The sequence below is a fragment of the Lepisma saccharinum genome, chromosome 20 (genome assembly GCF_977018435.1).
Source record: "Lepisma saccharinum chromosome 20, izLepSacc3.1, whole genome shotgun sequence".
NCBI lineage: Eukaryota > Metazoa > Arthropoda > Insecta > Zygentoma > Lepismatidae > Lepisma > Lepisma saccharinum.
The window spans coordinates 24,132,578-24,150,217 of NC_139248.1; the positions used below are offsets into that span (position 1 = coordinate 24,132,578).

A 17,640-nucleotide genomic window follows, 5' to 3' on the forward strand; every position below is an offset into this window, starting at 1 on the left:
ACATTTTCGTCGTCTCATTAATAAAACATTTCTAATGAATTTCAGCAAACGTGTGCATGTGTGATATTATCAAAAGTGCATGCATTTTCTTGTATCAGTAGTAAACAGGGACTACACAATTGAAGAAGAAATTAAATAGAGAATTATGAGTAATATGACACTTTTTGTTAATTTATCTCTATTCGAAAGCAAGTTAGTAATTAAATCAACTATGTTGAGACTATCATGCTATAATAAGACACATGCATGTGAAACATGGACACTAAAAGACTCATGTAAACAAAACTCCTAATATTTGGAAGGAATATCTTAAGAAGAATTTATTGACCTCTGAAAGAACTGATGGTACTTGAGAATACGAACGAACAAGGAACTCAATAAAATGAGGAAAGAAAACATCATAAACTTCATTAAATCACAAAGATCAAGGTGGTTTGGGCATGTAAATAAAATGACTGATGAATAAGAACAGGAATTTTATGTAATGACATATTTCTTCATTTGTAGCCAAGCAAAAATTACAAATATCAGAGAATTACGATGTTAGGAACCATATATGTGAATTTCATGTTACATATTTTCACAATAATACATGTTCCCCGTTTACATTACATATTTTTACATAAAATGCGGTATTTGGGTCAACCTTGTGGTTTTCCCATTGAGTAAGGAGTTACAATTGTGGGACATTCAAACTTTGATTTCTCAATAAAAAAATCTCAAATTTATTTAGTGGTTCACTATTCATTATATTGACATGGTATGTACTGGAACAGAAGTACTTTTTATTTATTTAAGAAATAATATATTGTTACATTAAATGTACATTTTGTTCGTTCAATGAAAATATTCTTCTACATTGTAGAAATGTGAATACATCTCTCGCGGGGAAAATTATCTGGCCACATTGTACTAAAAAAATGTTGTCATTTACTTTATTAGTTTATGAATTTCCAATGTAATTTAACACATTACGATTTAATTATTTCAAGAATACTTTTTAAAATATAATAATACTGAGAAATTAATTTAGCGTAATTACATTAAACTGCCACGAACCTAAAAAAAAAAGAACACACAAATGGGAAAGAATACGCACATTCCATATTTTTACATATTTCAGTATATTTACATATTTTTTATTTATTTATTTATTTATTTATTGCGTCTTGTTATTTTTACATACTTCAGCAATTTTTTATACATATTTATGCACATATTTCGCATGTTTTCCATACATAAGAATCTGGGCCTTACTGATGAAATATTAGTAAAGGAATCCATAAATGGAAGATGAAATAATGATTTGAAAGACATGAAAGAAAAAAATGTACGAAGAGGACCGATGATAGGAGAAAATGGAGAGATATTGTTGATTTTCATTTTTGATTTTGATTTGCTTTATTTCACTTCGCTTTTTGTGTCACTTTTGGCTAATTTGCGAAGATGGGGATGAGTGGTGATATTATGAAATTGATGAATGGACACTCACACAAACATCCATGCGCAGGCCGGGATTCGAACCCGGGACCCATGCCGTCTTAGCGCGATGTGCTAACCACTCCGCCACGGGAGCCGCCAGATGTTGTTCAGAAAGGCAAAAAATTCATGCCTTAAGAAGAAGAAGAAGAAGAAGATGAAGCCTGCCTGCATTTTCTGTCATAATTAACTGCATACGTGTTCTAAGAGAATCGAACCATGGACCCCTCCATTACCAAATTATGCCGGTATTCCTTATTGGATTCTACATGCTTTAACTGTACAATAAAGACAAATCGTTATCTGGGATGGAAATCTCATATTATTACCGAGTGCAGTATGTCTTGTGTTATCACAGCAAATTCATTTGAAAATGTGCAGTACATTACGTTTGAGTTGATGTTTTAAGTCCACTTTGTGCACAGTAAGGCTAATCGGGACTGGACCTACAGTTTAAAGTGGAATCCGAACCACTATGTACTTCCGCCGCGTATCGAACCCGGGACCCCTTGATTACAAGGCGACGACGCTACCACAGTACATCAAGTATTTTAAACGTTGTCCTGTTTCTGTAACTCTTTGATATAGTTATCAATAAAATTCTAAAATATACCTATTACAGTCCCGTGCGAATTAATCGGAACAATATATTTTTATGCATGACAGAGTCTCAAACTTGACTATGGTTTCATGATGATGAATCTATGACAAATCGTGTAATACAAATTATATAACAGAAAGAAGAACATATTAGCTATTAAGAAATATTACGAATATGTAATTGATTGTTTCTGAATAGTGTAATTGATGAATTACTGTATAAGTACAAAAAAACACATAAAGTGTGTAGTTATTGTCGTATTTCAATTAATTCGCACGGGACTGTAGACCTCATTTCTGATTGGCCTACTTTATTTGAAATATTTTCTCAACGTTCATACATTTATTAGTGGGCGACTTCACACACACGTAACAGTCCCGTGCGAATTAATTGAAATACGACAAGAACTACACACTTTATGTATTTTTGTACTTATACCCTAATTCATCAATTACACTATTCAGAAACAATCAATTACATATTCGTAATATTTCTTAATAGCTAATATGTTCTTCTTTCTGTTATATAATTTGTATTACACGATTTGTCATAGATTCACCATCATGAAACCATAGTCAAGTTTGAGACTCTATCATGCATAAAAATATCTTGTTCCGATTAATTCGCACGGGACTGTAGTTCTCGGAAGTGGAGGGGATTGGGTTCCAAAACTGGGGGGAGGGGGGCAAGGACAGTTTACTTTCCCTTGGTAGATAAGGTTTAGCATAGTACGGGAGCAAATGTTGCAAAAAGTGGGTTGGGCAACGGCCCCTTCGATCCCCCCCTAATCACCGCCACTGGTTCTCCGCAAAATAGATAAAATAATAAAAAAAATTAACATGAAAGGATTGACAAGCATTAAGATGCAATAGGAATAGGTGTAGTCGTGGTCAAACTATCCTTGGAAATCTTGTGTGACTAAATGCAGATATGTTGTGTATATTGCATATATTCAAGGCTCAGAGTAGTTTTACTTTTTTGCGGATTAAGTCTCATTTGTCACGTTTCAAACAGTTTCATTTTCAGAACACAATCAAATACATTTTATTCACAATACTTTAATTCAGGGGTAGAAAAATACAGGGCGCCTGCATTTTCAAATTCAGTGCTTTTTATTATTATTATTATTATTAAAAAAGTAAAGGTAAAGTGTTCCCCTGTGCATAGCACCACGCCATGAAGGCGTATAGGGGTGTGGGGGTAACGCCCCGCACTTCCTTGATCCGGTCGTGAGTGAGGTGATGTGATCAGCATCACGCCCCTGACCGCCTTTACCCCCCCAGGGTTTCCCCCAGGTACCCATGCTATTCGACGCTGGGCGGGCGCCGGGGCCGCTTCCATCGTTAGAAAAGTTCCCGGATTTGAACCGGCCGGGGATCGAACCCTGGACCTTGTGCATGGTAGTCAGACGCGTTACCGACTGAGCCACCATTATTATTATTATTATTATTATTATTATTATTATTATTAGTATTAGTATTATTATTATTATTATTATTATTATTATTATTATTATTATTAGTTGGCCGCGGTGGCTCAGTCAGACTACCATGCTAAAGGTCCCGGGTTCGATCCCCGGCCGGTTCAAATCCGGGAACTTTTCTAACGATGGAAGCGGCCCCGGCACCCACCCAGCGTCGAATAACATGGGTACCTGGGGGAAACCCTGGGGGGTAAAGGCGGTCAGGGGCGTGGTGCTGATCACATCACCCACACTGACGACCGGATCAAGAAAGTGTCAGGCGTTACCCCCACACCCCTTATACGCCTCTATGGCGTGGTGCTATGCACAGGGGAGCACTTTACCTTTTTTATTATCATTATTATTTTCATATTTCGAGTTTGCTTATGGAAATTTCCATTACCTCTTTTTTAAACTAACGAGTAAAGTATATGTTTTTTAATGTTTGTGTGTTTCCTTCATCACTAAATCAGAACAATAAACATGCCATTATATATTTTTTTCACTGTTGGCTTGCCGAATTTTGCAGCAATATAGTAGTGTCGGTTACATACACTCACAAAAAGTTTGGAATATTGTTATATTAGGCACTTGGTAAGTGGCACAGCCTTCGAATGCAACAACACGTGCTGGACGTTCTTGTGTTTTCGCCTACCCATGCCACCGTGCCTATCCCCTATTGCCTAATATAATAATATTCCAAACGTGTTGTGACTAATTTTACAATATTCCAAACCCTTTGTGCCTAATTTAACAATATTCCAAACTTGTCGTGTCTAATATAACAATATTCTAGACTTTGTGTGCCTAATTTAATAATATTCTAAACTTTTTGTGCCTAATATAAGAATATTCCAAACTTTGTGTGCTTAATATAACAATATTCCAAACTTTTTGTGCCTAATATAACAACATTACAAACTTTCCTAATTTAACAATATTCCAAACTTTTTGTGCCTAATTTAACAATATTCCAAACTTTTGTGTCTAATTTAACAATATTCCAAACTTTTTGTGCCTAATTTAACAATATTCCAAACTTTTTGTGTCTAATTTAACAATATTCCAAACTTTTTGTGTCTAATTTAACAATATTCCAAACTTTTTGTGCCTAATTTAATAATATTCCAAACTTTTTGTGCCTAATTTAACAATATTCTAAACTTTCTGTTCCTAATTTAACAATATTCCAAACTTTTGTGTCTAATTTAACAATATTCCAAACTTTTTGTGCCTAATTTAACAATATTCCAAACTTTTGTGTCTAATTTAACAATATTCCAAACTTTTTGTGCCTAATTTAACAATGTTACAAACTTTTTGTGCCTAATTTAACAATATTCCAAACTTTTTGTGCCTAATTTAACAATATTCCAAACTTTTTGTGCCTAATTTAACAATGTTACAAACTTTTTGTGCCTTAATTTAACAATATTCCAAACTTTTTGTGCCTAATTTAACACTATTACAAACTTTAGCGTCTAATTTTACAATATTCAAAACTTTTTGTGCCTAATTTAAAATATTCCAAACTTGTCGTGTCTAATATAACAATATTCTAGACTTTGTGTGCCTAATTTAACAATATATAAACTTTTTGTGAGGAGTGTATTAGAATGTACAGTATAGGTTATTATGCTGTTACCAGTTGAGCCCTTTAGAAATGCCACTGTGGCACAAAAAATAACTACTATCAATCCAATCTTGTATTAATAATAATTAAATGTTTGAAGATCGTATTCAAAAATATGTAGCTTTATCTCAGTTAGATTCATGGCATTTAAGACTATATTTGCCCCCCCCCAAAGAAAATAGCTGGCTCCTGCGAAAAAGAGGCTGACACCTGGGTTAGTTTTATTTTTTCTACCCCTCCTGTAACTTATTTGAACACGAGAAATATGAAACGAAAAGTTTCCTTGTACAGTCATGGACACTTCTGGGTTGTAACAACTCTATTTACTTTCAATTGGATCGTTACAAGCCAGAAGTGTCCAAGACTGTACTCTTTATGCGCAGAAAGGCTAATCAGAACGATTGTGCAGTTTGAAATTTAATTCACAGGGAATCGAACCTGGTACAACACTACGCTTCCACTTTTAAAATTCCACTGTGGAAATTTGGTATCCATCCCAACAATAATAAGATGTAACCTCACCTTGCAAATTGTTAGTTCTTGCAGTTAGTTACATATTGTTATCTAGAATTATTCATGTTTATTAAAACCACCACAAAATAAAACCGTTTTACACAGTATCCTATCCCTTTCATATTTCAGAATTCAATCTTTGATTGGGTGAGAGACCACAGGGTGCACCATAAGTTTAGTGAAACTGACGCTGATCCTCACAATGCGAACAGAGGCTTCTTCTTCTCGCACGTTGGTTGGCTGATGATGACGAAACACCCTGACGTCATCGAGAAAGGGGGGAGCATCGACTTGAGTGACGTTTTGAACGACTCAATCGTGAGGTTCGACAGGAAGTAAGTTTTGTGTTCTTTCTGTGGCTATGTACAATTTCCTCTCACACTTAATTTTGTATTTTTTTTATCCCACTCGTCTGAGTTACGGCAGCACAATTTTTGATGTTTCTAATTATGATATCTGCAATCAAATCCTAGTATACTCGATACACAACTTTCTCAAAACATTATTGTGTTAATGGTGCAGGATAACATCAATTTTATTAATTTGGAAAAGATGACAAGTCCTTAACAGAAATAAGAAAATTGTGCTCATTTTCAAGAATGAAGGAATTTTTAATTAAAAAATTAACATGGTTACCTCACGAAGTTTAGCATTTTTCTCAAACCATTTGCCTCAATCGCGTAGTCCCCTTTCGCCTAATTGCTTATCAGCACAAGACAATGTGATTTATGAGCTGGCCGCCATTTTAGGCGAAAGGGGGATAACCCCTTTCGCCAAATCCCATTTCGCACAAACTGGTTGAATGGGAAATATTTCAAATGAGGGAAATTTAACGGCCTCCCAACAAGGTATGTTTTGTTATGTTATTCATCCTTAGCTATCCTTGATGTCGCACAACTGATGTTCATGCTATTTCACATTGTGTTCATTTAGTAGATTTGCAAGTTCTTGTGTAACATTTCACTGTTTGTAATTTATTAGGGCTTAGGATAGGAGTATTGGCTATTATCATTCGCTTTCGGCACCTGATTTTCGCTTATAAAAATCAAACTATTGGCCATAATGTAATGAAATTTGCTACTGACATACCTTGGTGTATGAGGAGGTGGTGACGTCATTGGAGATGGCGCCACAGTCTTCTCTATTCCTTCCGTGGGCATGCGCGTGCGTCTGGGCGATTCTGCCGTTAAATGCCAATGGTACGGACGTGTGCTTTCAGTCCGAGTTCTTGGCCCTGCTGGTGCGTGACGTACCTGATAGTGGTTCGTGATTACAGTACAATAACAAAGCAGTACAGTATGAGTCGGTACTGGCTGGAACAGCGTGTTATTTCTTCCTATGGGGTATGCTGAAAGGAAAGGCCTATCGCAACAAGCCACGGACTCGCATGGAACTGCAAGACTTAATTAGGCGGGAAATGGACGCTGTGACTCCTGTTGTGTTGGTAGCTACCTTCTGTAACATGAAGAGGCTTGTGCAGGCATGCATTGATGCTAATGGCGACCACTCCCAACAATCGCTATGACGTCATCATGCTTCTCATACACCATGGTATGTCCATAGTAAATTTTATTACATAATGACCAATAGTTAGATTTTTATAAGCGAAAATCAGGACCCGAGAGCGAGTGAAACACCCTGTATATTGCTGCTTCTAAATATGTTACTTCCTATATATTTTCTTTTATCTTATAGAAAATACAACTCCCTTCGGCTGCTGGACTGTGTGATAATGCTCCGTGTTAGGAGCAACACGTGACTATTTGGCTCATGTGTCTGTTTGTGATAATCATTGGAATTGTTTCATATATACGTTGACCACCGTCAAGATTTCCACTCCAACCAGTTTAGGCGAAACGGGATATCCCATTTCGCTTAGAATGATAGACAGCTGTTATATCTGATTGCCAGGTGCTGATAAAGCATTAGGCGAAACGGGATGAAATCGCCTCAATTACTTCTTCGTCTAGACAATATTAACGTTTCTTCTGCGACATTTATACAAATAATAGATTGATTGAGTTGGTGTTTTAAGTCCACTTTATGCATGGGAAGGAGCTTAGCTGGGTAAATTGAATTATATTAAATGCAGGTTAAATCTGACGTAGTTGGTATACTTTACGTATTACATAACCAGAGGTATGGAATTGATGAAAATATTTTTTTCCGAACCGGAAGTAGTCAGTTTCGCTTCAGATAGAACCGTTGATAGTTTTCATTTTGCAGTTTTGAGGTTTTTTTTTGTTATTAGCCATTCTTTAGTATTTCTGAAGGTTTTTATTGGATTATATAATATATATATATATATATATATATCACATACAGTATTTTGAATTTTTATTCTTCCTTGCAGTTACTTCGTAGCATCCAGACTGGTCTTCTGTTACTTCATTCCCGTGTTCGTTCCTTGGTGGTTCTGGGGCGAGTCGTTCCTTCTGGCATTCATTGGACCAGGGATCGGGAGGCACGCCTGCACCCTCAACACCACGTGGCTTGTCAACAGCGCCGCCCACATGTTCGGGAACAAGCCGTACCACAAGTGAGTAAACGGTAGGCAAGAGGTCCTCGTAATGTGCTTCAAAGAAATTCCGTTACACTCTGTCCCACTTGTCTCTGGAGTAAGCGGACGAAAACATGTCTGTGCGCGAGTAGTGACGCGAGACGGCTCCACCAATGAACATGTGTGAGAGAGAGGGAACTAGATTGCCTGCAGGGAGAGGGGAAGCGATTGCAGTTATAGTCGACGCGCTAGCTACGTTAACGACCGGCTGGCTTTGAAGTCCACGAAGCGCGCCTACGAGCTGCAACTATCACTTTCAACGCACAGTGTTGCCACACATCTACTCTACGCCACCTTGCCCCTCCGTGCACAAGCACCTTTCCACGGTCTCCACATTGAAGTTGCAAAGTACGCTAACAGCGTATCCGCAGTCATGTGACTAAGACTTCACGTGGAGTAGACGAACAGAATGACAGCTGCGCCCATTGGCTGAAGGTTGAGTGTGATTGGACGAAAACAACTCGCCCGCTGTTTATCCACACCCACGTTCGTGCCGGCGGCTTTCTTCAGTTCTTCGACGTTAAGGAAGTATACGTGTGGACTTTACAACTGCTTCGCTCTGCCCTCTCGATTCCCCACTCCTCCCCTTCTCTACCGCTATGCACGGCCTTGCTCCAGAGATAAAGGAATTATGCAGAGTCACTGTCTGTATGCTTTGATCAGTGACGTAACTAAGCTGGCGTTTTTGTCGGGGCCAAGGGAGAAGGGCAAATTTATTATTTTTATTTATTTATGTGTGTGTGTGTGCTATGTAACTGTGTATGTATGTATATATGTGCAATCAGGGTGCGAAATCCTGGGGGGACAGGGGGATTCCCCCACCAACAATCTTGGCCTCAAAAATCCCCCGCACCCAAACATTTCCGGGGGGAGAGAGTTTTTGTTATAACGAACAAAAGATAAGCAATTACTTTTAATTTCAAATATACTTTACTAAGAATAATATCGGAAACACACACAAATTAGTGTAGTTGCGAGTGTTAATGCTTTTTCTCTCTCAAGAGATCATTAACAATTCTACATCAATACGCACAGTAAAAGTAAAACAAGAATGCAAAACAATAATAACTATGAAATATAATTTATTTATGTTAACATAAAGCACATACTAAACAAAAACGTGCACATATTCAACTATTTCATAATTTATTAACCTCTTTAACCAGTCAGTAAAGGAATTAGTTAGCTGCTTTACAATATCTGACATGTACAAAAGCAACAAATTAATTTCTTTTATGTAAATAATAATAATATATTTATAATTGAGTAATTTATTTTTACTTTTAATAACATTACAAATATGTATATCGTATAATTTACACATATGTTTGTGGGGGAGGGGGTTTCTAGATTAAGAAGTTTCTCCCCCCCTAGTAGTAACTGATTTCGCACCCTGTGTACAATGTATGCATGTGTGTATGTATCTGTGTATGTGTTTATGAGTAAACATAAAAATTTATATAGCTCATAAATTTATATTGTTTTCAGTATATTATTCATCCACACATATAATTTACCAGGTGGTCATGATTAAAGTTGACCTACTCAGCCCCTCTGAAGCCCGTTAAATGCATCGGATTGCTTTGAACTTAGTACAGAGGTTATGGAAACCATGCGGGAAGCGAATGCTGACCAAACATAAATACAAGTAGTTCAAATTTAATACCCGCTGAGTTAATTAAACATGGTAGCAATTCGTTAATATGTCAAATTTATAAATTAATATGTTTAATATGGAACAAAGAAGATATTCCTCAACAGTGGTAAGAGTCCTGTGTTTTAAGAAAAGTTATGAAACGAACTGCAATAATTACCGTGGAATTTCCTTTCTCTCAACATCATATAAGTGATTATCAACTTGTATTTAACGTAACACATGAACCATAGATCAATCTCTCACATCAGACACTTCAGAAAAAGTGGGAATATAATCAAAATGTCCATCAGCTATTCATTGATTAAAGAAAAACACATGGTTCGATTAAAAGAGATAAATTTTACGTAATATATTAGTCAAGTTTGGAATACCTAAGGCTCCTAATATGATAAAATTATGCAATCATGAAAAAAAGTAAAATTCGTGTGGGTATTATTATGTCTGACAAATTTAAAATTCGTGATGGGTTAAAACAAGGAGATGCATTATCTCTATTGCTCTTTAATTTTGCCTTAGAATATGCTGTTAGGAAGGTAAAAGAAACTAATGAAGGACTAAATCTAAATGGTCTGACTCAATTGTTAGCATATGTAGGTGACGTAGATTTACTGAGATGATGTAAATACAATTAAGAATAATGCAAAAATATTTTTAAAAGCTACTAAAGAGATAGGTTTGGAAGTTAGCAAGAGAAAACTAAATATATGCTTACAGGCCATAAGTGTTAGGTAATAACCAAAATCTAATTATTGATAATAACTTTGTTTTAATCAGTTTCTAAATTCAAGCACTTAGGAGTAATACTAATAAATGAAAATGATATTAAAGAGGAAGGATAAAGCAGGCTTAATTCAGGAAATGCGTGTTACTTTTCTCTTCATAAACTTTATCTTCTCGTTTAATATCTAAGAAACTAAAAGTTAAAATATATACAAAACAGTAATTTTGCCTGTAATATTATATGGTTACGAAACTTAGTCCCTTACATTGAAAGAGGAACATAAATTGACAGTATTTGAAAATAAGATCTTTAGGAAAATATTTGGTCCTAAAAGAGATGAGGGGACAGGTGAGTGGAGAAGGTTACATAATTTAGAACTACATAATTTGTATTCATGTCCTGATATTATTAGAATGATTAAATCAAGAAGACTTAGGTGGGCAGGCCATGTGGCACGAATGGGAGAGGAAAGAAGAGTTTACAGGATTCTTGTTGGGAAACCTGATGGTAAGAGTCCTGTAGGAAGGCCAAAACGAAGACGGGGGATAACGTTGAGATGGACCTAAAGGAAATCGGTAATGATGGAAAAGAATGGATTGGTCTTGCTTGTGTTGCTGCAGCCATAAACCTTCGGGTTTAAGAAAGCTAGAGAGAGAGAGAGAGAGAGAGAGAGAGAGAGAGTTAGTTAGGTGCAAATATGGCACTGATATCTGGGGGACAGTGAACAACATCCCTGGAAACGCTTCGTGTGACCGTTGATCACACTGTCTTGGGCTTCCAAAGTGCCATTCACGTTGACAAGGCACATATTGAATACTGCTGTACCGACAAACTCTAATTACTATAGATTGTCTCAACCTTAAAAGTCAGTATGGAAGTAAATGGAGTACTTCCCTCTCTCTCTAATACATGAGTTTTGCCAATATCTCTGTCCTTTTCTACCACCGCTGCGTTGCCAGATGTTACAAAATTTACAAAATGTAAAAGTCATAAATTTCAAACAGTGAAATCATTATCCTGTAGAATTTTTATGCTCTATTTAATGACGGCATTATATAACCTGTCATAAATTCATGTCATCTGAAATTTACATAATTATGCAATTTTGCAAAACGCTTAATTTTTTCTAGTAAATACTTCAAAAGCCATAAATATGAAAACGCTTGAACAACTTCGCCAGTTTCTTTTTCTATGGGATCTATGGTGTTTGTAGATATGATATTCTTCTCCAGAGTGAAATAATTTGCTTACAAGAAGAGTTATATATATATATATATATATATATATATATATATATATATATATATATATATATATACATACATACGTTAAATATTTTGTTTAAATCATCAGACCGTAACACGAAAAAGTTGGTTAGCGAGAAACTTTTCGGTTTGTCGCGATACACGTGCAGACCAAGCGAGAAAAGTGTTGACAATTGTTTGAAGTTATTTTTAGAATGCATTGTTACTCCACAGCACCGTTATTTATTCCGCAATCGTATTTTGTTTATGCGGGCTGTCTCGCGTATCAAATTCGTTGCGCGCCACCAAGGTTACAATTCAGTTGCAGGCATGTGCCCCGGTTCGTAAGAAGTGCAGTGTGCTTTATTTTCCGGAAAAAATATATCTTAATGTTTGTGTTTGTATTTATTTAATTTTGTTTATGTAAAGGATACAACATTCAACGAAAGAAGTAACAATAGTTACGTGTATTACACATATAATGCAAATGATACACGAAACACTCCGTGGTGATGTGGTTAGCACAGCTCGCTACGGCGCCAGGTGTCTCCGGTTTAAATCCTGGCCTAGACATTGGTGTCGTTTGTTATTTCATCATATCATCCTCATCTTTGCGATTAGCCAAAGGTGGCAGAAAAGCGAATTAAAATAAATCAAATCAATCAATCAATTATGGAGATATTTTAGAATGAGTAATCTTGAATTTCAGTCTGTCCATTATTTGTCTTGGTCAGTTTATAAATACTGTCAATGCTTCATACAACATCCCAAGTATCATTAATGTTTTGGATTTTGCTCAGGCAAGACTCCCAAGTTGTTGTTTTCAAGTCGTCTCTCTTAACGAGGGACGCTAGTGGCAACCCTGCCACGCGCCCCTGGTAGTTATGTCAGAGCAAGCGTTTGCTGTGTTGGGTTGCATACGTACAGGATAGACTTTAAGCGCTTATAGCTCAGAAACTAAGCGCTTTCGAGGTAAACTTTATAGGGAAAGGTTACTTGTTTTTATGATATCTACCAGCACCCAAGCGTTGTTGAAAGAGTTTTGCGACACCCTGTATATATATATATATATATATATATATATATATATATATATATATATATATATATATATATATATATATATATATGTAGAAAAGCGATAGAATATCATACAATTATGGACATGAAACTGTTCTAAGATTTAGTCTGCCTCTTTTTTTTATTACGTCCGAATTTTCCTCCAAAAGAGGGAAATTTCCCTTCATGTGGCAACACTGACTCCTACTCGCGGCACGTATGTGCGCATCGCCTAAATTCATTGAAGACATTTTACGCGATCCTTCTGGCGCGTGCGCACACTGACTATCCAACTTTCCCTTGTTCAGAAGACACGCTGTTCCCTTCCTAACATGTTACGCAATGGGAAATTACACACTAGTCAACAGCTAACTGTACACAGAGAGAAGCGAGATTCCTGAAACGGAGAATTCCAAAAAAAGAGTGTGTGGCATTTGGTTTATGTACATTTTCTTGCGGCCACTGTGGACAAGACGGTTGTATAACAGTGGAAGAAAAAACATATTCAGAAGGCTTCAATTGCGAATACAGTTCTTCCTGTTCTGCAGTAAATGCCTGTCTTTATGCATTCGAAAGTGCAGAGTATGCTACTGTACGGTAAAGAGGGCATTGTTCATTTGATGGAGAAGAAAGTGTTTATGCATTTACATGTATGTATGTATGAAAGGTTTCTCCCTAACCAACTTTTTCGTGTTACGGTCTGATGATTTATACAAAATATCCAATGTATATATAAGCAAATTTTTCACTCTAGCGAAGAATATCATATCTACAAACACCATAGATCCCATAGAAAAAAAAACTGACGAAGTTGTTCAAGCTGTTTCATATTTATGGCTTTTGAAGTATTTACTAGAAACTTGTGTCCATGTCGTTTTATCAATTTCATCTTATAACAACCATACATCCTCATCTTCGCGATTGACCAAAAGTAGTTGAAAAGCGCAGTAAAATACATTCAATCATTCAAGAAACAATCATTCTTAGATGAAATCATTTTGCTACTAAGAATCGAAATAATTATTTCCTTCCCTTTTCTTCTCTCTGCAGAACCATCAGTCCAGCTCAGAACCTATCAGTGGCCGCCTTAGCTCTTGGAGAGGGATGGCATAACTACCACCACGTGTTTCCCTGGGACTACAAGACGGCCGAACTGGGAGACTACAGCTTCAACCTCACGGCTGGGTTCATCGACTTCTTCGCATGGCTTGGATGGGCCACTGACCTGAAAACTGTGAATCCGGATCTGATAAGGATGAAGGTCCTCTCCACAGGGGATGGAACGCACCCCGTGTGGAAGGCTGAGGAGACGAGTGACGAATGAGAGGGTTGTACCTCGTTAGGGATAACTTCCAGCCTCTTGTGATTCAGTTCTTACATGTGCGTTAGTGAATAGGTCCTTTGTGTCTCGTCAATTTGTTGAAACAGTTGTGATCTATAGTCCTTCCGTAGTAGTAACCGCAGCTCTTTGGCTCTCCTCGGAATTGTAGGCGTGACTTCGCTCCCCTTCCGTCCTGCGCAATTACAGGGTATCGCTGCTCGGTCACGTTCGACGATCTAGCAGCTTGATTCCCGATTGGTCAACTACCGGCGTAGCGCAAGTGGAATCAAATTATAGGGCTGATTGGAGCATGGCCGATGACGTACGAAATCTGACGAAACTAGCCGATTTACGAGGGTAAATTGAAAAGTCTTTGCCACATTTGTTTTCGCCCAAAATAATAAACATGCAGGGAAATCAAAACATAGGAATTGTTCTATGTACGTTGAACCATTTTTCCACATAGTCAGCACAGCGGTTCAGGCATTTGCCCCATTTCACCACTAGTTTGGAGATGTCGCTCTTGTAGAATTCGGCCAGTTGATCGTGAAATCACCGCCGGACAGCGGTCCACACTTCGTCGTCACAAATGAACCTCTGTCCTGTCAGGAACGTCTTCAGTGGAAGACTGGTGGCAAGGTCTGGACTATACGGTGCATGCTCCAGAATATCTCATTCGAACGACTGAGTCTGTCCGTGGTCCTGTTTGCCACATGAGGCCTCGCGTTATCGTGGATGATAACCACATTGTCCACATCGAGAATCCCCTGGCGCTTTTTCCTGATAGCAGCTCGCAGACGTGAGGGTGTGCCACAATAACTGACAGCGTTGAAGGTGTCACCTCGTGGCATGAAATCTAGCAGGAGTGGACCTCGGCCATCCCAGAAGACCGTGAGCATCAACTTCCCGCTCATTGTCATTAAGGTCTTCTCGGCCATTTTCGAACTCACACCACCACCACCGCACACTTCTCAAAGCGGGACACTTGTTCCCATCCATCGGCTGCATTTTCCTATGGATCTCGATGGGCGTTCGTCCCTTGCTCCATAGAAAACGAATAACACTTGGCTGCTCATACGACGAGGACGTGTTGAGTACATCTTTGCAAACTGGCAGCAGCGCCATGCCGCGGAGCAGCCGAGAGGTAGCGATGGGCCGTTCCAAGAAAAAAAAACTATTGCATTGAATGTATATCTCGGTTTCTCAATCACACTAATATTTCGGTTGAAAAAAAATAGGCGCAAAGACTTTTCGATTTGCCCTCGTACATTATATTATTCCTACGTTTCAACTATTGGCCGAACCTACTGATCATGTTTCAGGTAGCTTTTCTACGTATTCTCGGTAATCACTTAGTATGCTATTAATTTTAGAACTTGGAGAAAGAAATGCAAACTTTCGCCATTTGTTTTGACAGATTTTAACATAACCAATAAGTAGAATGCTTCCAAACGTACATGGCATGGTGTAGGATTACTAGTCTTTAAATCTGAACACAAAGTATCCCACTAGAACATAATATAAAAAGTACGATAATTAACTAGCGGTTAAACCAATCTTAGCCAAGAGAAAACATTCGATATGCTGACAAGTAATACAAATAATACAAAATCCTTGATGTAGACTGGTGCGTTTATAAATTGGCAACAAACTTACACGTATTTATCACGTTTCTGGAATTTGTCACGAGTGTCGCAGAGTACTATTATCCTGATCCTGAAATTGAAACTAAAATTCCGTGTCTTTAGTCGTTAGAAGATTCTGCAAACTATTTATTTTTATTTTTCCTAATCACGTGCACAAAAGTACGACCACAAGGGGCAGAAAGGTATTAATAAATGTTCCTCATGCTTAAGTAAGATCATACACATTTATACAGACGACTCTATTTCTTGTTTTCCTTTTTACTATGTACAGAAAAAAGGAAGCAAAAGAAATTAATAGCTTGGTGTACAAAATGTTCGAATTGATTGTACAACATCATTTTTTTTTTTTTATGTGCGGTATTGTTGATACTCAGAACTGAGAGTATTTAAGTTGGTTGTTTCAGTACTACAATTGTGAAGGAGTTGTTCACTTGCGTGAATGTTGTTTTGTTCCGTGAAATGAGTGTTTTTTGTGGTTAAAATGTTGTTGGTGTTTGCCAAAGAATTAACACATTGTTTTTGAACACCTTCTCGTGTATTGCCTTATTGTAATATTGCTGTAAATATATTTTTTATTAAATGGTAAACGTGTTTGGAAATCTTAGCAAGTATGGTGCATCCTGTGTAATTTTAGTATGCTACTGTAGCACTAGTATTTATGTGCATCTGGAAAATATGCAAACTACACATTACCCAGTTGCTCAACATTCAACACTATAGGCACTGGTTTCAATCCAGACCTACAAATTTGATAGCGGATTAGTAAGTGTATATTTCTTATGTTTTAGGATGGACGGTTGGAAGAAAATTAGTGTTTTTAAGATACTACAAACAGTCAATCATGCATGCGTAGAAGGTAATTGCCGGTTTTACAGCATCATTTGTGATTTTTGCAGCTTTCTTACGCTGTGAAACTTCCAATTATGTGCCATTTTGGAGGAAAAACATACTATTTTCGAAGGCGTGTATAATCTTCACTCATCATTTGGCAATGGAACTATTGGAGTTATCTTATGCATTGCAACTACTAAATACATGTTCTATTCTTAAGGAAAAACACACTATTTTCAACACTATTCTCTTTTGATTGAAATAGCATATTATTTTGCTCAAAATTTGTTAAGTTCCTCTTACTGGGGCTCCGAATGGCCTCTCAATGGGTCTTAAACACAGTGAGTGGGATCAAATCGAGAGTGCTCACTGGACAGCTTAGCTGAAGTGTTGGACTTGCAATAAAAATCATGCTGAAAACCGTCTAAAATGGTCGCCTGAAAACCACCAAAAGAAATAGCCATGGGACTGTAGTCTACATCATGAAAATCCGAACTGTGAAAGTTCGAGCTTTCCCGAAGTTAACCTCCAAAGTTTGTAAAAATTTTCATTGTAGCCCACCCCGAGGACCTACGTTAACTAAACTTGTGTATAAACAGATCTACTGTGATGAGTAATTTTGTATCCAGATGGCCCAAGAACGAAATTCATCATTTTAACTGCAATATCTTAAACGGTTTCCGAGGTGTATGTAATTTTAAGCTTTTTTTTGGTCTTAGAAACAAATTGTCAAGGGGCGATACGAAGTTGAACTTGTCAGAAACACAGAGACAGAAAAATTCTCCACATTGGGACTTTGTTTTTAACCCTTCGGGGATATAATCGTACTTAAGATTCTGAAAGTACGTAGTTGTGAGGCATGCTCTGTTAATACCTACATGGCTATATTCCAGTCTAAAGTTACCTCTACTAG

The 17,640-nt window shown here is 37.2% G+C and overlaps 1 protein-coding gene across 1 annotated transcript in view; it reads left to right on the plus strand.

Moving 5' to 3' along the window:
- LOC146003385 (uncharacterized) overlaps window positions 1-17,640 on the plus strand; it is a 147,264-nt gene that overhangs the window by 94,859 nt on the left and 34,765 nt on the right. Inside the window, exons 4-6 of the mRNA XM_083141665.1 lie at window positions 5,818-6,023; window positions 8,042-8,227; window positions 13,980-14,251. Of these exons, the coding sequence (XP_082997791.1) occupies window positions 5,818-6,023; window positions 8,042-8,227; window positions 13,980-14,251 (664 nt within the window). The remainder of the gene's footprint in view (window positions 1-5,817; window positions 6,024-8,041; window positions 8,228-13,979; window positions 14,252-17,640) is intronic.